The following is a 17,553-nucleotide window of genomic DNA, read 5'->3' on the forward strand; positions in this document are numbered from 1 at the left end:
ATTGGGATGGGACATAAATCCAATGACTAGGGTCATTATTTAAGGTGAGATTCAGAGACACAAAGATATACAGATCTACAGGACTGACAGCCATGTCAAAATGGAGGCTGAATATGGAGAGATGCGACTGTAAGCCAGGAGTATTAAAGCTTGTTGGCCAGCACCAGAACCTAGAAGAAAAGCATGCAACAGATTTTTTCCTCAGACCCACCAGACTTTTGGCCTCCTGAACTGTGAAAGAATGAATTTCTGTGGTTTTAAGTCACTGTTTTGGGGTGATTTGTTATGGCAGCCCTAGGACAGCAATATGGTTGCCACAGCTTTTTAGTGATTAGGTGATTCTTCATGAGCTGTATGGTGGATGGGTAGGAAAATGGCCATGTCCTTTGCAATGTTACGCTACAGGTCCATTCAGCAGGCAAATGTCTGTTTATCATTCTTTGAATTTAGCTTAGTCCTGTGACTTGCTTTTGCAAAGAGATGCGACAGAGGAATATTGTGACAGTTCAGAGGGTAAGAATCAAGAAACCAAGAATGCATTCTCTCCCTGCTTCTTGAACCCCACAATTCACATGAGAACAAGCAAAGGTCAGTCAGCTGGAAGAGACAGCTATTGAAGCTGAGCTGATTCATCCCTCCTGAAGCCATTCTAGATGAGCTTACAGCTAGTTGATTCCCCAGGATGTGGGAGAACCATGTCCATATCAGCAGAACTGCCTAGCTGAACCATAGACTCATAAATAATAATATATGCTTGCTGTTGTAAGACACTAAATTTTGGGGAGCTTTGTTATATAGAACTGGCAAAGTGATAAAAGATGCATGACTAATTCCAGATAAGTCCTGGTTAAGGATCACATTCGTCTTGACTCTAACTAAATTGTTCCTACTGTAAAGCACGGTGCAGAGAATGTTAACCACGTATTGTAACAGAGCCTACTTACCTTTTTTGTTACCCACGTGATGTATTGAAATCTCCCTGCTTTCATATATCTCTCTGAATAATAATTTCATTAACTCAAGATTCCAATATTGTTTTCCATTTTTTCTTGGACTTTTTTACATGGCTCATATTTCCACTTACTTTCTGGATCTTATCACTACACTGATTTCAGCAGGAACTCTAGCTCCAGGTAGAAAATATTCTTAACCACACCATTAGTCCCCAGATACCACTACTCTCAGTATAGTCTCGATACATCACCTTTTAGAAAATAAAACCTGAATTTACTCACTGAGGTTTATGACCTAAAAAAAAAAAAAGTGATTAAGAATAGCTATTTTAAAAAGAATAGTTATAAATAACATTTGCTGTGTGTGCTATATTTTAAAACTACAGAAAAAAATGGTAATGATGTTGAGTATTTTGGGAAAATATACAAAGGAAACAGAATATTGGAATAGCTTTTTGTTTATAATGCTTAATTGGAGAAATTAGAGTGGCAGTTGGTCAAAAAATCAGCCCTTTATTCCTTCTCCTTTTGGAAAACACCCACACGGTTGCAAAGCTTAATAATCCTTTCCCACTGAACTTATCTACTATGTGAGAGTATGGGGTCGGTTGCAAGGCAAGAATTAAAAGGGGTATGAGAAAATTTTAAGATTGGTGAGTTTATTTATTTTCTTGATAGTAGTGAAGTTTTCATAGGTTATGACATGTCTCAAAACTTATGGAACTATATATTTTAACCATGTAAAATTTATTATAAATCAACTATACCTCAATAAAACAGAGTATCTAATTTAGACATCTAATTTGGCTTAAATAAATCCTCAACAAATATTTACTCAGCAAAGATATCATGCTGTGTGTCCTTCTTGTAGAGATTACATATATATATATATATATATATATATATATATATACCCTCTGATATATCATAAAGAAACTGGTAGTTGCCAAAAACTTGCACAGGCATACAGAAAAGCTAGTACATAAAGTCTTTCATTTAGTGGAGCTTACAGTTTAGTGAGCATGCTAGATGATAAGCACATAGCAAATAAAGAAATAACAAAATCTAAGAGTGGTGTGAACAACAACAAAAATATTTATTATGCATAAAACATCAAGCCAGCTAAGTGTTAGACAGTGATTGAGTAGTGATTATCTTGATAGTATGATCAGAGAAACTTCCCTTGAGACATGCCCAATTCTGAGATCTCGGTGACGTGAGGGAGTTAGTCATGTGATGTTTAGAGAAAGAACAGCCATTGCAAAGTCTTTGAATTGACTTTGAGTGGGCTTTGAGTTGACTTTAAGTGGGCATAGGAGACAAAGAAATCTCAAAAGATCCATTCACATAAACCAAAATGAGTAAGAAAAATAGTGGTAGATAAATTCTAAGAGCAATGGAATGACAAGAAAGGCTTGGCGGGGGATTTCAATCTGCTTATATGCTCTTGGTTTCTTTTTCTTCTTCTTTTTTAAAAAGATTTTATTTATTTATTTGACAGAGAGAGAGGTCACAAGTAGGCAGGGATGCAGGCAGAGAGAGGGGGAAGCAGAGAGCCCAATATGGGGCTCAATCCCAGGGTCCTGGGATCATGACCTGAGCCAAAGGCTTTAATCCACTGAGCCACCCAGGTGCCCCTTTGTTTCTTCTTTTTACCTATGTTTGTTGGGACATAAAGCCAGGCATTCCAGAGTATTTTGAAGCAGACAAATTTTGATGACCCAAGGACCATTTCCCAGTGGGTCCTAAACCTTTATATTCTCTGATTTAGCCATGGAAGGAGCTCATTTGAAACTAAGGCAGAACCAATTCACCTATTTGAGGTAGGAGAGGGTTGGTAATGGCTGCATTGAACTACAGATGTATAGTCTCTTTATTGTTTTGTCTGTTACCTTTCATATTTGCTTGTTGACACAACTGTGTACACATTATTTTTAAATAAAATGTTGATTGATGTAAGAAAATGCAGGTAAAAATTTCACAATATGACAGTTTAGCATATGTACCTATTTTCAGGCAGAAAATGTTACACCACCCTTACAGAATAGAACTTAAAATAAATCAAATCACACTTTTCTCTGTTTTTCCATGATGCCCATTTCCACTTGTCATGGATTCAATGACAACAAATTCAACTTTCCTCCTAAATGCTTCTTAAACTAGCAAAGAGGTCCACCACAGAAGGAGGCAGAGGCTAAATATGAAAGTTATATACAATTCATTGTAGAGATAATTTTACTTTAGGAGAAGGTATTGATATCCAGGAAAGTTGGGAAAGGTTTTCCACACTCTTTTAGGTACAAATAAATCTTTTTTTTTTTTTTAAGAAAAGAAAAGTTTCCTAGCAGTAAATCTTTTGAGTAAATATATCCTGTTTGGGTAAAGTATTTATTATTTGGTCATTTATTATTTGATCACATATGGTATATACATTATTTTTCTGGGAATAGCACTTATCTTTATTATAAAAGGTTTTTTCATTTTTTATTTTGTTGAAAGAAATTTGTTTGATATAAATTTTTCTTCTTATATACAAGTTCTCATTTTGTTCATTTTTTATTTAGTAGATGATGATGTCACTAATACATTAATGTTTTTGTTCTCATTTTTGGACTTGTTTATTTAATCAATAAAGTATTACTATTATGTGGGAATCTCTTACAAAGTCTTCATATTATCAAAAAATGAGTATAAGCAATGGAAATCTCAGGGTTTTAATGGTGTTTAGTGAATGCAATTGCTTGAATACTTTCTAAGTTAGAATTCTCAGTCTTAATAGGTAGGATCTCAAACTGGAAGATTAACAACAATATCTCCAAATTATCTGACACTAGCTATTCTCATGTAGAAACAGAATATCATTACCAATTATTCAAATCCCCAAATTTATTTCAACTTTTGGCAATATTTCAACTTAATGAGCTGTTTTGTCATAGTGGAAAGGTGTGCTCTGATATTTTTCTGCACATAAAATATTGTTGTAAAGCTCATTATTTGTGTGTAATTTTTATTTCCAACATTTATTTATCTGTACTCATTATGAAGCAGTCAAGAAAATACTTTCAGACATAGATAGCCATTATTTCAACTAATACTTAAATTTACATTCTTAATAAATTAATCTAATTGTCCTTAGCAAAACAGAATTTTTAATAACACTGATAAGCATATAGCACATTTTGCCTTTAAAATTTGTTTATATAGAGGTATTTAACAAAAGAAAAAATTTGTACAAAAGCACAAATTGATTAACGTTATATTAGGAACCCTGAAATTTTCTGGATATAATTCTAGACGATCAGTCTTCCTAACTTGGTAAAACTATTCTTTTGCTGTATGAAATCTTCGGGAGTTTTCACCTTGATAAGATTATATTATGTGTGACTATTACTAACTTATTACATAGTATGATATGAAAATATGTCAACATATGTAGTAAAACAGTAGTTGAAAATAATTTTATTTTTTGAGTGAACAAAAGCATTCTTAATAGAATTTCCTTGTGTCTGATGATGAAAAATATTAAGAGAATATCCTGAAGAACTGTATGGATAAGCTTAATTGGAACTTTTGTTTGCATAAAAAACATAGCCTTTAATAATATAGGGCTATGCCTCTAAAAAAATAAAAAAATTTTTACATTAAAATTTTTACCAAATATGTATAATTTTCTGGACTCTGTATAAAAGATGTACATAAATAAGACTTTATTTTAATGGGTAATCTATTTATGTTAAAGCTGGACAGATAAAGTGTATGTACTCGATATAACTGGAAAATAATTTGACTTTATGACCAAGTGTTATGTTGTGGTAAATTAGAATAAGAAGAGGAGAATCAATTATGGTTGATTGCAAATGTTAGATACAATTGTATGAAGAGCTGAGCTTGAGCTGACATTTAAGGAACTGTAATTTGTGGATGGGCAGTTCTTGCATATAGCAAAAAAGCACAATCAGTGAGATTATTTTGATTTAATGTTTTGCCAAGTACTGACTAATCCACATATCTACATTAAATGGTGATAGCATTTATTGAGCCCTTTCCATGATCAAAGAACTATAGGTAATATGAATTCCTAACACTTTTTTTGTCTTTTAGATTTTTTTAATTAACATATAATGTTTCAGGGGTACAGGTCTGTGTTTCATCTGTCTTACACAATTCACGCACTCACCACAGCACATAGCCTTGCCAGTGAATTCCCAACACTTCATTAAGAATTAAGGAAAAGGGGTGCCTGGGTGGCTGAGTTGGTTAAGCATTTCCCTTCCGCTTAGATGGTGATCCCAGGGTCTGGGGATGGACTCCTGCCTCAGGCTCCCTGCTTAGCAGAGAATCTGCTTCTTGCTCCTACTTTCTTTCTCTCACGTGCTCACTCTGTCATTCTCAAATAAATAAATAAAATCTTTAAAAAAAAAAAGATGAAGAAAAAGAATTAAGAGAAAAATCATCAGGCCTGGAGCCAGGGCTCTGCTACTGCAAGGAGGGTACTGGGTGCAGGGAGGTGCCGGGCCAGCCATTGCCACCTCACTAGGTGAGCACAGCCCTCTGGCAGAGCAGGGCCCCGGCAGCCGCAGCATCATGGCATCATGGACCAGTGCAGCATCACTCCTCCAAGACTCTGCTGTTGTTTCTCAACCTTATCTTCTGGGGGGCAGGTGATATTTTATACTATGTGGGAGCCTGTCTTTATCACTTATAATGACTGTGACCATTTCTTTGAAAATGTGTATGTATACTCTTGCCTGTGGTAGTGATCATAGCTGTAGGAGCCCTGCTTTTCATTATTGACCTAATTGGCTGCTGTGCCATAATCCGAGAAAGCCACTGTGGACTTGCCATGTTTGTCATCATCCTATGCTTGCTTTTTGTCACAGAAGTTGTTGTGGTTTTGGGATGTGCTTACAGAGCAAAGGTGGAAAGTGAGGTTGATCGCAGCATTCAGAAAGTGTGTAATACCTACAATGGAACAGAACCTGATGCTTCTAGCCGGACTCTTGATTATGTACAGAGACAGCTTCACTGTTGTGGAATTCACATCTAGTCAGGCTGGGAAAACACAGACTGGTTCAAAGAGACCAAAAACCAGAGTGTCCTTCGTAGCTGCAGCGGAGAGGCCCAACAGCTGTAATGACAGTCTGGCCCACCCCTCTGACCTCTGTGCTAAGGGATGTGGGGCTCTAGTTGTGAAGAGGTTACTAGAAGTCATGATGCCTATTATCTGGGCAGCCCTGGCATTTGCAGCTATTCAGCTGCTGGGAATGTTGTGTGCCTGCATCATATTGTGCAGGAGTAGAGATCCTGCTTGTGAGCTTCTCCTCACCAGCAGAAGCTCATCTACTGTGCATAGTAGAAAACGCAAGCCTGAGCTTGTTAGTCCTGTTCTGATTTGGAAGGTGAATAGAGCAGGTCTACGCTGTTGGCAGCCTGAGTTTGTTTAATTAAAGCACACAGTTATTGGACAAAGCAGCTTGGCTCTTCAATGGGCTGCCCTACTTCCCTACCCACCTAGGACTTTCCTTTCCTCTATTCTAGCTGACTCTCCATGTCCCTAAGTTTTTTATTATAGCAGTACATGTTCTAATTTCAGAACCATTTGCAGTTTGCATAGTGTGGGAGAATCGAAGGCAGCCTAAGCTCCTTCCGCTACCTCCATGGAATAATGGGGCTGCTGTCAGAGTATCACCGGACCCTTTCAGTCTTCACGATGAAGTCTTGGCCAAAGGTCTTTGCGGGGAAGCAAAGGAAGCTGCGGTTAAAGTTAACACCAGATGGTGCTCCTTGTCAGTGTCCTTTTAAATAACATATACTGTAGTGCAATAAGATAGCAACCGCACAAAATTGCTAAGATAGATTTTAGAATCATAAAAAAAGAGAAATAATTCTAAGTTTAGACCTTCTGTAGGTGCACAGAATTATTATTCTAAATGAAAAAAATTGAAAGAAGAAAAAATATAAAAGAACAAAAAGAAGAAAACAACCAATTTCAATTTTAATTCTGTAGTTCATACCTTAATTTATATTTACTTTATTTGCTAATAAATTGAGAGTTAAAAGGCTGATTTAAGAAATCTATTTAATCAAATAAAATCTACCCTCTAAATTTATTTTAGATTTGTCTATATGCATATGACATATAATATATATACACATATACAGAGTATGCACATGTATTCATAATAACTTAGAGGAAAAACAAAATAAAAGATTAGGAAGGAAAAGATAAATTAATGAAAAATATGGTGAGAGCAATTGAAAATGTTCCTAAGAAGCAAGGCCTTTGTTAATTATAAAGTAAAATAAGGAAATGTGTTAATCACTTCATGTCATTATTATTTTCTGTCTTAATTTGTCTGAAGTTAGTGATGAGAAACCAGACATCAGTGGTAGAATTCATTCTCCTTGGACTGACAAATGATGCTGAACTTCAAGCTGTGCTTTTCCTTTTTCTGCTGCTAACTTACGTCTTAAGCATCATGGGAAATTTGACCATCATCATTCTGACCCTGCTGGATTATCGACTCCAGACTCCTATGTATTTCTTCCTCCGGAATTTTTCTGTTTTGGAAATATCTTTTACCTCTGTCTTTGTCCCCAAAATGCTAGTCAATATTGGAACTGGAGATAAGACTATCTCCTTTGCTGGTTGTTTCACTCAGTACTTTTTTGCCATTCTTCTAGGAGCAACTGAATTTTATCTTTTAGCTGCCATGTCCTATGATCGCTACGTTGCCATTTGTAAACCCCTACATTATACAACCATAATGAGCAGGAGACTCTGCATTCAACTCGTCCTGTGTTCCTGGTTCTCTGGTTTTTTGGTTGTCATTGTGCCACATGTATTGACTCTCCAGCTGCCTTTCTGTGCATCCAATGTCATCAATCATTATTGCTGTGACTATACTGTGTTGTTGCATCTGTCCTGTTCAGACACACATTTCATAGAAGTGATAGAGTTTATCTCTGTTGGAATCACCCTCCTCTTCACCTTGGTATTAGTGATTCTTTCCTACATGTACATAATCAGGACAATTCTGAGAATCCCTTCGGTTCAACAAAGAAAAAAAGCTTTTTCTACGTGTTTCTCTCACATGATTGTGGTCTCACTTTCTTATGGAAGTTGTATCTTTATGTACATAAATCCTTCTGTTGAGGATGCAGAAACTTTTAATAAGGGAGTGGCTGTCTTAAATACCTCTGTTGCTCCTCTGTTGAACCCTTTCATCTATACCCTAAGGAACAAGCAAGTGAAAATAGCCTTCAAAGATATGGTCAGCAAGATAACAGTGTTTTCAAGAAGGTGAAACTAACTGAGGTTCATAACAATAATAAATAATAAATAAAGGTTTGAAGGACTTTAGATGTATATTATTATAACATTAAAGTGCTTGTTATTATATATTATCAATACTGTTTACTGAACACCAAAACAGTAAAACTATTTATTTAATGAAACCTGTTGTGCCATCAGTGTATTTCTTAAAATTTTACAAGCCTGTAAGAAGGTAAATGTGTGTGTGTGTCCTCTTATACTTTTGTGCTACTTTTCTTTATTTGTACCTTATTTTAAAGAAAAGATTTGGGAGAATTGTGAATATGACTTCTAATAGTGTGTTTTTTACAACAGAGCTTTTCCTATCTTATCCACTGCCATATAGTATTCAATCTCTGTATTTGGTAATTGAATAATCAAATAAACGCCCAAGGGAAATCTACTTTAGTTTGCTAATAACAGTTTAAATAATATATTAGTGAATTAAAGTTAATTTTCAAGTTATATTTTTCAGATTTAAATTTAGTGTTTCCACAATAATCAGTTACTTAGAACTTAGGCTACTCAAAGTTTGAGATAAAGAAAATTCTGAAGAAGGGAAAATCAATATATGTTTGTTTTCTAACTGATAGGAAAATGATTAATAATGATTTATACACACTTTAACCTCAAGTGAATCCAGGAAAGAGGTAAAGGAATGATTCTAATTTAGGTTAATTAGCACTATATCATTATAGTAAATGCATACAAATTTAGTGTTGTGCCTAGTCATTGTTCTGGTTCTCTTTTAGAAGCATATGGAATAAAGCTATATTAATAGTATCTACGGTGTTAATAGTTTTATAAGCTTAAATCATGTTTTCCCTAAATTTCATACTAAACTTTAATTTTTTTTAAATATTTTATTTATTTATTTGATAGAGATCACAAGTAGGCAGAGAGGCAAGCAGAGGGAGAGGAGGAAGCAGGCCCCCTGCCGAGCAGAGAGCCCAATGCAGGGCTCAATCCCAGGACCCTGAAACCATGACCTGAGCCGAAAGCAAAGGCTTAACCCACTGAGCCACCAGGTGCCCCAAACTTTAAATTTTGATAATCTAATATCCTCAGGCAGCATGTGCATCACAACCTGATATTTCCTGAACACTTTTTGTCCATATTAATTTTTCAGGAAGCATGAGCCAGACGCATAGTATGGGTAATTTTAAAATGTAAAGAAGCCAAAAAGAAAATAAAGAAGCTAGAGATGTTTCTACTTCAATCTCTTCAATATATAGATGAAGAAAATTGAGTCCTAGAGATATTAACAAACTTTCATTAAAGCATATAGTTAAGTTTGCACTCTTGAAGTCTTTACTCATCCGTCTAATAATGCAAAATCTACTAAGTTGCAGAGATACTAAAAGAGAACCCTGGGAAACCATGGAGGAGAAAGATGATTGAAAATGTAGAACTTGTTAAGTCATATACACCTTGTCATAATTTCATCAGTAAAAACACCTACAGGCCAGACACATAGCTGATGTTAACAAGTGAGTAACTTTGATACTTCTTTAGTTTTTTAGATTGACGGGTAACTGACTCATTAGTTCCCTTGATTATTTGTTTTCTACATCATCAGTAGTACATCAATCATAGTCCCCCAAAACATTAAGTCAGATTATGGTGGTTGTTCAATTTGAAAAGACAATCAAACAATAATATGTAGCTGAACACTATTTGCCAGAAGTAATTATTTTTAAAACAGATAAAATTCCATTAATCCCTGGTTCAATTAAAATACAAAAGTAAATCAACACACCAACCAAGCAAAAATCTAGGAATATTGTGCTGAAGTAGTTGAGAATCTGCAGAGGATAGTTAAAAAAAAAAAAAGTCAATCAGGTAGAGGAATCATAATATCCAGAGGAATAAGAGGAAGTAATAATTGCATCTCTTAAATTAATTAGAATCTGAATTTGAGTTCAGGCTGTTTTGTTTTGCTTTTCTTTGTCTTGTTTCTTTCTTTCTTTCTTTCTTTCTTTATTTATTTTTTATTTTTTTTTTAAGATTTTATTTATTTGACACAGAGAGATCACAAGTAGGCAGAGAGGCAGGCAGAGAGAGAGAGGAGGAAGCAGGCTCCCTGCTGAGCAGAGAGCCCGATGCGGGACTCAATCCCAGGACCCTGAGATCATGACCTGAGCAGAAGGCAGCGGCTTAACCCACTGAGCCACCCAGGTGCCCATTTCTTTATTTATTTTTACAATTTTATGCAACTTACAATTTATGCACAACAAAGTACATCCAATAAAGTTTATAATTTGAGATTTGATACATGTACACACCACTGAAACCATTACCAAAATCAAAATAATGAACTTCAAAAAGTTTCTTTAGGCATTCTGGCAATATATCTCTGGAGGCTTTTAATATTTCAACTTGGCCAGGCTTTAATGTTTCAACTTGGCCAGGCTGAGTTATTTTTCTAGGATTTCCCTTCCCTGTTTGTTTCCTGTTACAGTGGGCCACCAGAGAGATTATTTGGGATATTTGGAGAATGCAGTAAAGCAGAAACCATTTTGTAGCTCACAGATTGTTCATTTGCTGGTTTATTTTGTTGGTAGGAGACAGCTGGGTTTATTTTGTTGGTAATTCTTCCCTTTACACCTGCATCTTTTTCATTTTCTTCAACTCCAGATCCGTTATCTATGTTTAGCTCCATGGCAAAGTTCCCAAGCTTTTATAGGATACCAGTAAACCTGAGATCAGAGGCACCAAGAGCTAACCCAGGTTTCAGTTCTTCCTCATGTGATTCTGCCCAAGTTAGACACAGATTTTATATTGACCACAAAAATGAACTCAAAATGGAGGGTGGTCCTATATGTACAAGACAAAACTTTAAAACTTCTCAAGATAGCATAGAGAAAACCCAGATGACTGGGTTTAGCAGTGATCTTTTAGATACAACACCAAAGGCATAATCTATGAAAGAAATAATGGATAAGCTGGAGTTCATTAAAATTAAGAACTTCTGCTCTGCAAAAGATAATGAGAGGACAAGCCACACTGGGAGACAATGAGAAAACAATTTAAAAATGTTGTCAACTCAAATACACAAAAACTCTTAGAATTCAACAATGTGGAAATGAGCAACAAGATTAAAAAATTGGCCAAAGATCCAGACACTCCCATTACCCATGATGATATAAAGATGGCAATTAAGCACATGAGAAGATGATCAACATCATGTATAATCACTGAAATGTAAATTAAAAGGAAAAGGAGAAATCACTGCATACATATTAAAATGGTGCATTCTGGAACATGACAACACCCAATGTTCATGAACGTGGAGCAAAAGAAACTCATTTGTTGCTGGTAGAATACAAAATGGTACTGCAACTTTGGAAGACAGTTTGATGATTTCTTACAAAATTAAATATACTCTTACCATACAATCCAGCAATCACCCATCTTGGTATTTGCCCAAAGGAAATGGAAACATGTCCACACAAAACCTGCACACATATCATTATAGGAGTTTTATTCATAATTACCCAAACGTAAAAGCAGCTAAGATACCCTTTAGAAGGTCAATGGATAAACTATGATATCTCTAAAAATAGATTTTCATCAAGAGATGAAAAGACAGAGGAAACTTATGTGCATGTCACTAAGTGAAAAAAGCCAATTTGAAAAACTACATTTTTTACATCATTGATTTTTGTTTATTTATTTATCAATTTTATATTTTTATTATTTATTATTATTTTTTAAACATATATTTTTATCCACAGGGGTACAGGTCTGTGAATTGCCAGGTTTACACACTTCACAGCACTCACCAAAGCACATACCCTCCCCAATGTCCATAATCCCAACCCCTTCTCCCAACTCCCCTCCCCCCAGCAACCCTCAATTTGTTTTGTGAGATTAAGAGTCACTTACGGTTTGTCTCCCTCCCAATCCCAACTTGTTTCATTTATTCTTCTCCTACCCACTTAAGCCCCCATGTTGCATCACCACTTCCTCATATTAGGGAGATCATATGATAGTTGTCTTTCTCCGCTTGACTAATTTCACTAAGCATGATACCCTCTAGTTCCATCCATGTTGTCGCACATGGCAAGATTTCATTTCTTTTGATGGCTGCATAGTATTCCATTGTGTATATATACCACCTCTTCTTGATCCATTCATCTGTTGATGGACATCTAGGTTCTTTCCATAGTTTGGCTATTGTGGACATTGCTGCTATAAACATTCGGGTGCACGTGCCCCTTTGGATCACTACGTTTGTATCTTTAGGGTAAATATCCAGTAGTGCAATTGCTGGGTCATAGGGCAGTTCTATTTTCAACATTTTGAGGAACCTCCATGCTGTTTTCCAGAGTGGTTGCACCAGCTTGCATTCCCACCAACAGTGAAGGAGGGTTCCCCTTTCTCCACACCCTCGCCAGCATCTGTCATTTCCTGACTTGATAATTTTAACCATTCTTACTGGTGTGAGATGATATCTCATTGTGGTTTTGATTTGTATTTCCCTGATGCCAAGTGATGTGGAGCACTTTTTCATGTGTCTGTTGGCCATCTGTATGTCTTCTTTGCAGAAATGTCTGTTCATGTCTTCTGCCCATTTCTTGATTGGATTATTTGTTCTTTGGGTGTTGAGTTTGCTAAGTTCTTTATAGATTTTGGACACTAGCCCTTTATCTGATATGTCATTTGCATATATCTTCTCCCATTCTGTCAGTTGTCTTTTGGTTTTGTTAACTGTTTCCTTTGCTGTGCAAAAGCTTTTGATCTTGATGAAATCCCAATAGTTATTTTTTTTTAATTTATTTATTTATTTTCAGCATAACAGTATTCATTATTTTTTCCCCACACCCAGTGCTTCATGCAATCTGTGCCCTCTATAATACCCACCACCTGGTACCCCGAACTCCCACCCACCTTGCTACTTCAAACCCCTCAGATTGTTTTTCAGAGACAATAGTCTCTCATGATTCACCTCCCCTTCCAATTTACCCCAACTCCCTTCTCCTCTCTAACACCCCTTGTCCTCCATGATATTTGTTATGATCCAAAAATAAGTGAAAACATATGATAATTGACTCTCTCTGCTTGACTTATTTCACTCAGCATCCTCTCTTCCAGTCCGGTCCATCTTGCTACAAAAGTTGGGTATTCATCCTTTCTGATGGAGGCATAATACTCCATAGTGTATATGAACCACATTTTCCTTATCCATTCATCCGTTGAAGGGCATCTTGGTTCTTCGATAGTTTGGCAACCATGGACATTGCTGCTATAAAGATTGGGGTACATATGGCCCTTCTTTTCACTACATCTGTATCTTTGGGGTAAATACCCAAGAGTGTTAATTTTTGCCCTTGCTTCCCTTGCCTTTGGCGTTGTTCCTAGGAAGATGTTGCTGCGGCTGAGGTCGAAGAGGTTTCTGCCTTTGTTCTCCTCAAGGGTTTTGATGGATTCCTTTCTCACATTGAGCTCCTTCATCCATTTTGAGTCTATTTTCATGTGTGGTGTAAGAAAATGGTCCAATTTCATTTTTCTGCATGTGGCTGTCCAATTTACTCAACACCATTTATTGAAGAGACTGTCTTTTATCCATTGGACATACTTTCCTGCTTTCTCGAAGATTAATTGACCATAGAGTTGAGGGTCTATTTCTGGGGTCTCTATTCTGTTCCATTGATCTATGTGTCTGTTTTTGGGCCAGTGCCATGCTGTCTTGAAGATGACAGCTTTGTAATAGAGCTCGAAGTCCGGAACTGTGATGCCACTAACTTTGGCTTTCTTTTTCAATATTCCTTTTGCTATTCGAGGTCTTTTCTGATTCCATATAAATTTTAGGATTTTTTGTTCCATTTCTTTGAAAAAAATGGATGGTATTTTGATAGGAATTGCATTAAATGTGTAAATTGCTTTAGGTAGCATAGACATTTTCACAATATTTATTCTCCCAATCCAGGAGCATGAAATATTTTTCCATTTCTTTGTGTCGTCCTCAATTTCTTTCATGAGTACTTTATAGTTCTCTGAGTATAGATTCTTTGTCTCTTTGGTTAGGTTTATTCCTAGGTATCTTATAGTTTTGCGTGCAATTATAAATGGGATTGACTCCTTAGCTTCTCTTTCTTCTGTCTTGTTGTGGGTGTAGAGAAATGCAGCTGATTTCTGTGTATTGATTTTATATCCTGACACTTTACTGAAGTTCTGTACAAGTTCTAGCAGTTTTGGAGTGGAGTCTTTTGGGTTTTCCACATATAGTGTCATATAATTTGTGAAGAGTGATAATTTGACTTCTTCTTTGCCAATTTGGATGCCTTTAATTTCCTTTTGTTGTCTGATTGCTGAGGCTAGGACTTCTAGTACTATGTTGAATAGCAGTGGTGATAATGGACATTCCTGCCATGTTCCTGACCTTAGCAGAAAAGCTTTCAGTTTTTCTCCATTGAGAATGATATTTGCAGTCATTTTTTCATAGATGGCTTTGATAATATTGAGGTATGTGCCCTCTATCCCTACCCTTTGAAGAGTTTTGATCAAGAAGGGATACTGTACTTTGTCAAATACTTTTTCAGCATCTATGGAGAGTATCATATGGTTCTTTTTCTTTCTTTTATTAATTTGTTGTATCACATTGATTCATTTTTGGATGTTGAACCAACCTTGCAGCCCTGGAATAAATCCCACTTGGTCATGGTGAATGATCCTTTTAATGTACTGTTGAATCCTATTGGCTAGTATTTTTGTGAGAATTTTTGCATCTGTGTTCATCATGGGTATTGGTTTGTAGTTCTCTTTTTTGATGGGATCCTTGTCTGGTTTTGGGATCAAGGTGATGCTGGCCTCATAAAATGAGTTTGGAAGTTTTCCTTCCATTTCTGTTTTTTGGAACAGTTTCAGGAGAATAGGAATTAGTTCTTCTTTAAATGTTTGTTAGAATTCTCCCAGGAAGCCATCTTGCCCCGGGCTTTTGTTTCTTTGGAGATTTTTTTTTTAATATTTTATTTATTTATTTGACAGACAGAGATCACAAGTAGGCACAGAAGCAGTCAGAGAGAGAGAGAGAGAGAGGGAAGCAGGCTCCCGCTGAACAGAGAGCCAGATGTGGGGCTTGATCCCAGGACCCTGAGATCGTGACCTGAGATGAAGGCAGAGGCTTAAACGCTGAGCCGCCAAGGCGCCCCTCTTTGGAGAATTTTGATGACTGTTTCAATCTCCTTACTGGTTATGGGTCTGTTCAGGCTTTCTGGTTCAGTGGTGGTAGTTTATACGTCTCTAGGAATGCATCCATTTCTTCCAGATTGTCAAATTTGTTGGTGTAAAGTTGCTCATAGTATGTTCTTATAATTGTTTGCGTTTCTTTGGTGTTAGTTGTGATCTCTCCTCTTTCATTCATGATTTTATTTATTTGGGTCATTTCTCCTTTCTTTTTGATAAGTCTGGCCAGGAGTTTATCAATCTTATTTATTCTTTCAAAGAACCAGCTCCAGTTTCGTTAATTTGTTCTATTGTTTTTTGGTTTCTATTTCATTGATTTTTGCTCTGATCTTCATGATTTCTCTTATCCTGCTCGGTTTAGGTTTTCTTTCTTGTTCTTTCTCCAGCTCCTTTAGGTGTAGGGTTAGATTGTGTACCTGAGACCTTTCTTGTTTCTTGAGAAAGGCTTGTACCACTATATATTTTCCTCTCAGGAGGGGAGTGTCTTTGCTGTGTTCCAAAGATTTGAACCATTGTGTTCTCATCAGTATTTGTTTCCATGATTTTTTTAAATTCTTCTTTCATTTCCTGGTTGACCCATTCATTCTTCAGAAGGATGCTGTTTAGTCTCCATGTATTTGGGTTCTTTCCAAATTTCCTCTTGTGATTGAGTTCCAGCTTCAGAGCATTGTAGTCTGAAAATATGCAGGGAATGTTCCCAGTATTTGAAACCAGCTGAGACCTGATTTAGGACGGAGGATGTGGTCTATTCTGGAGAATGTTCCATGTGCACTAGAGAAGAATGTGTAGTCTATTGTTTTGGGATGAAATGTTTGGAATATATCTGTGATGTCCATCTTGTCCAGTGTGTCGTTTAAGGCCTTTATTTCCAGAGTGTCCTTTAAGGCCTTTCTTGCTTTTTTGCTTGGATGATCTGTCCATTTCAGTGAGGGGAGTGTTAAAGTCCCCTACTATTATTGTATTATTGTTGATGTGTTTCTTTGATTTTGTTATTAATTGGTTTATATAGTTGGCTGCTCCCACGTTGGGGGCATAGACATTTAAAATTGTTAGATCTTCTTGATGGACAGACCCTTTGAGTATGATATAGTGTCCTTCCTCATCTCTTATTATAGTCTTTGGCTTAAAATCTAATTGATCTGATATAAGGATTGCCACCCCAGGTTTCTTCTGATGTCCATTAGCATGGTAAATTGTTTTCCACCCCCTCACCTTAAATCTGGATGTGTCCTCGGGCCTAAAATGCGTTTCTTATAGGCAATATGTAGATTTTTTCTTTTTTATCCATTTGGATACCGTGTGTCTTTTGACTGGGGCATTTAGCCCATTAACATTCAGGGTAACTATTGAGAGATATGAATTTAGTGCAATTGTATTGCCTGTAAAATGACTGTTACTGTATATTGCCTCTGTTCCTTTCTGATCTACTTCTTTTAGGCTCTCTCTTTACTTAGAGGACCCCTTTCAATATTTCCTGTAGAGCTGGTTGGGTGTTTGCAAATTCTTTCAGTTTTTGTTTGTCCTGGAAGCTTTTAATCTCTCCTTCTATTTTCAATGATAGTCTAGCTGGATATAGTATTCTTGACTGCATGTTTTTCTCGTTTAGTGCTCTGAAAATATCATGCCACCTCTTTCTGGTCTGCCAGGTCTCTTTGGATAAGTCTGCTGCCAATCTAATATTTTTACCATTGTATGTTACAGCCTTCTTTTCCCAGGTTGCTTTCAGGATTTTTTCTTTGTCATTAAGACTTGTATATTTTACTATTAGGTGACGGGGTATGGACCTATTCTTGCTGATAATGAGGGTGGTTCTCTGCACCTCCTGGATTTTGATGCTTGTTCCCTTTGCCATATTAGGGAAATTCTCTGCAATATTTCTCTCCAATATACCTTCTGCTCCCCTCTCTCTTTCTTCTTCTTCTGGAAACCCAATTATTCTAATGTTGTTTCATATTGTGGTGTCACTTATCTCGCGAATTCTCCCCTCGTGGTCCAGTAGCTGTTTGTCCCTCTTTTGCTCAGCTTCTTTATTCTCTGTCATTTGTTTTTCTATATCACTAATTCTTTCTTCTGCCTCATTTATCCTAGCAGTGAGAG

The 17,553-nt window shown here is 36.4% G+C and overlaps 1 protein-coding gene and 1 pseudogene across 1 annotated transcript; both read left to right on the forward strand.

Moving 5' to 3' along the window:
- Positions 1-480: 480 nt before the first annotated feature.
- Positions 481-6,397, forward strand: LOC132020349 (tetraspanin-3-like; annotated as a pseudogene).
- A 924-nt stretch (positions 6,398-7,321) lies between these two features.
- On the forward strand, positions 7,322-8,260 carry LOC132020740 (olfactory receptor 2AP1-like). The gene has a single exon (XM_059404891.1). It carries the CDS (start codon positions 7,322-7,324, stop codon positions 8,258-8,260), a length of 939 nt encoding a protein of 312 aa, XP_059260874.1.
- The last annotated feature ends 9,293 nt before the right edge of the window (positions 8,261-17,553 follow it).

Source organism: Mustela nigripes, chromosome 6 (assembly GCF_022355385.1).
Source record: "Mustela nigripes isolate SB6536 chromosome 6, MUSNIG.SB6536, whole genome shotgun sequence".
Taxonomy (NCBI): domain Eukaryota; kingdom Metazoa; phylum Chordata; class Mammalia; order Carnivora; family Mustelidae; genus Mustela; species Mustela nigripes.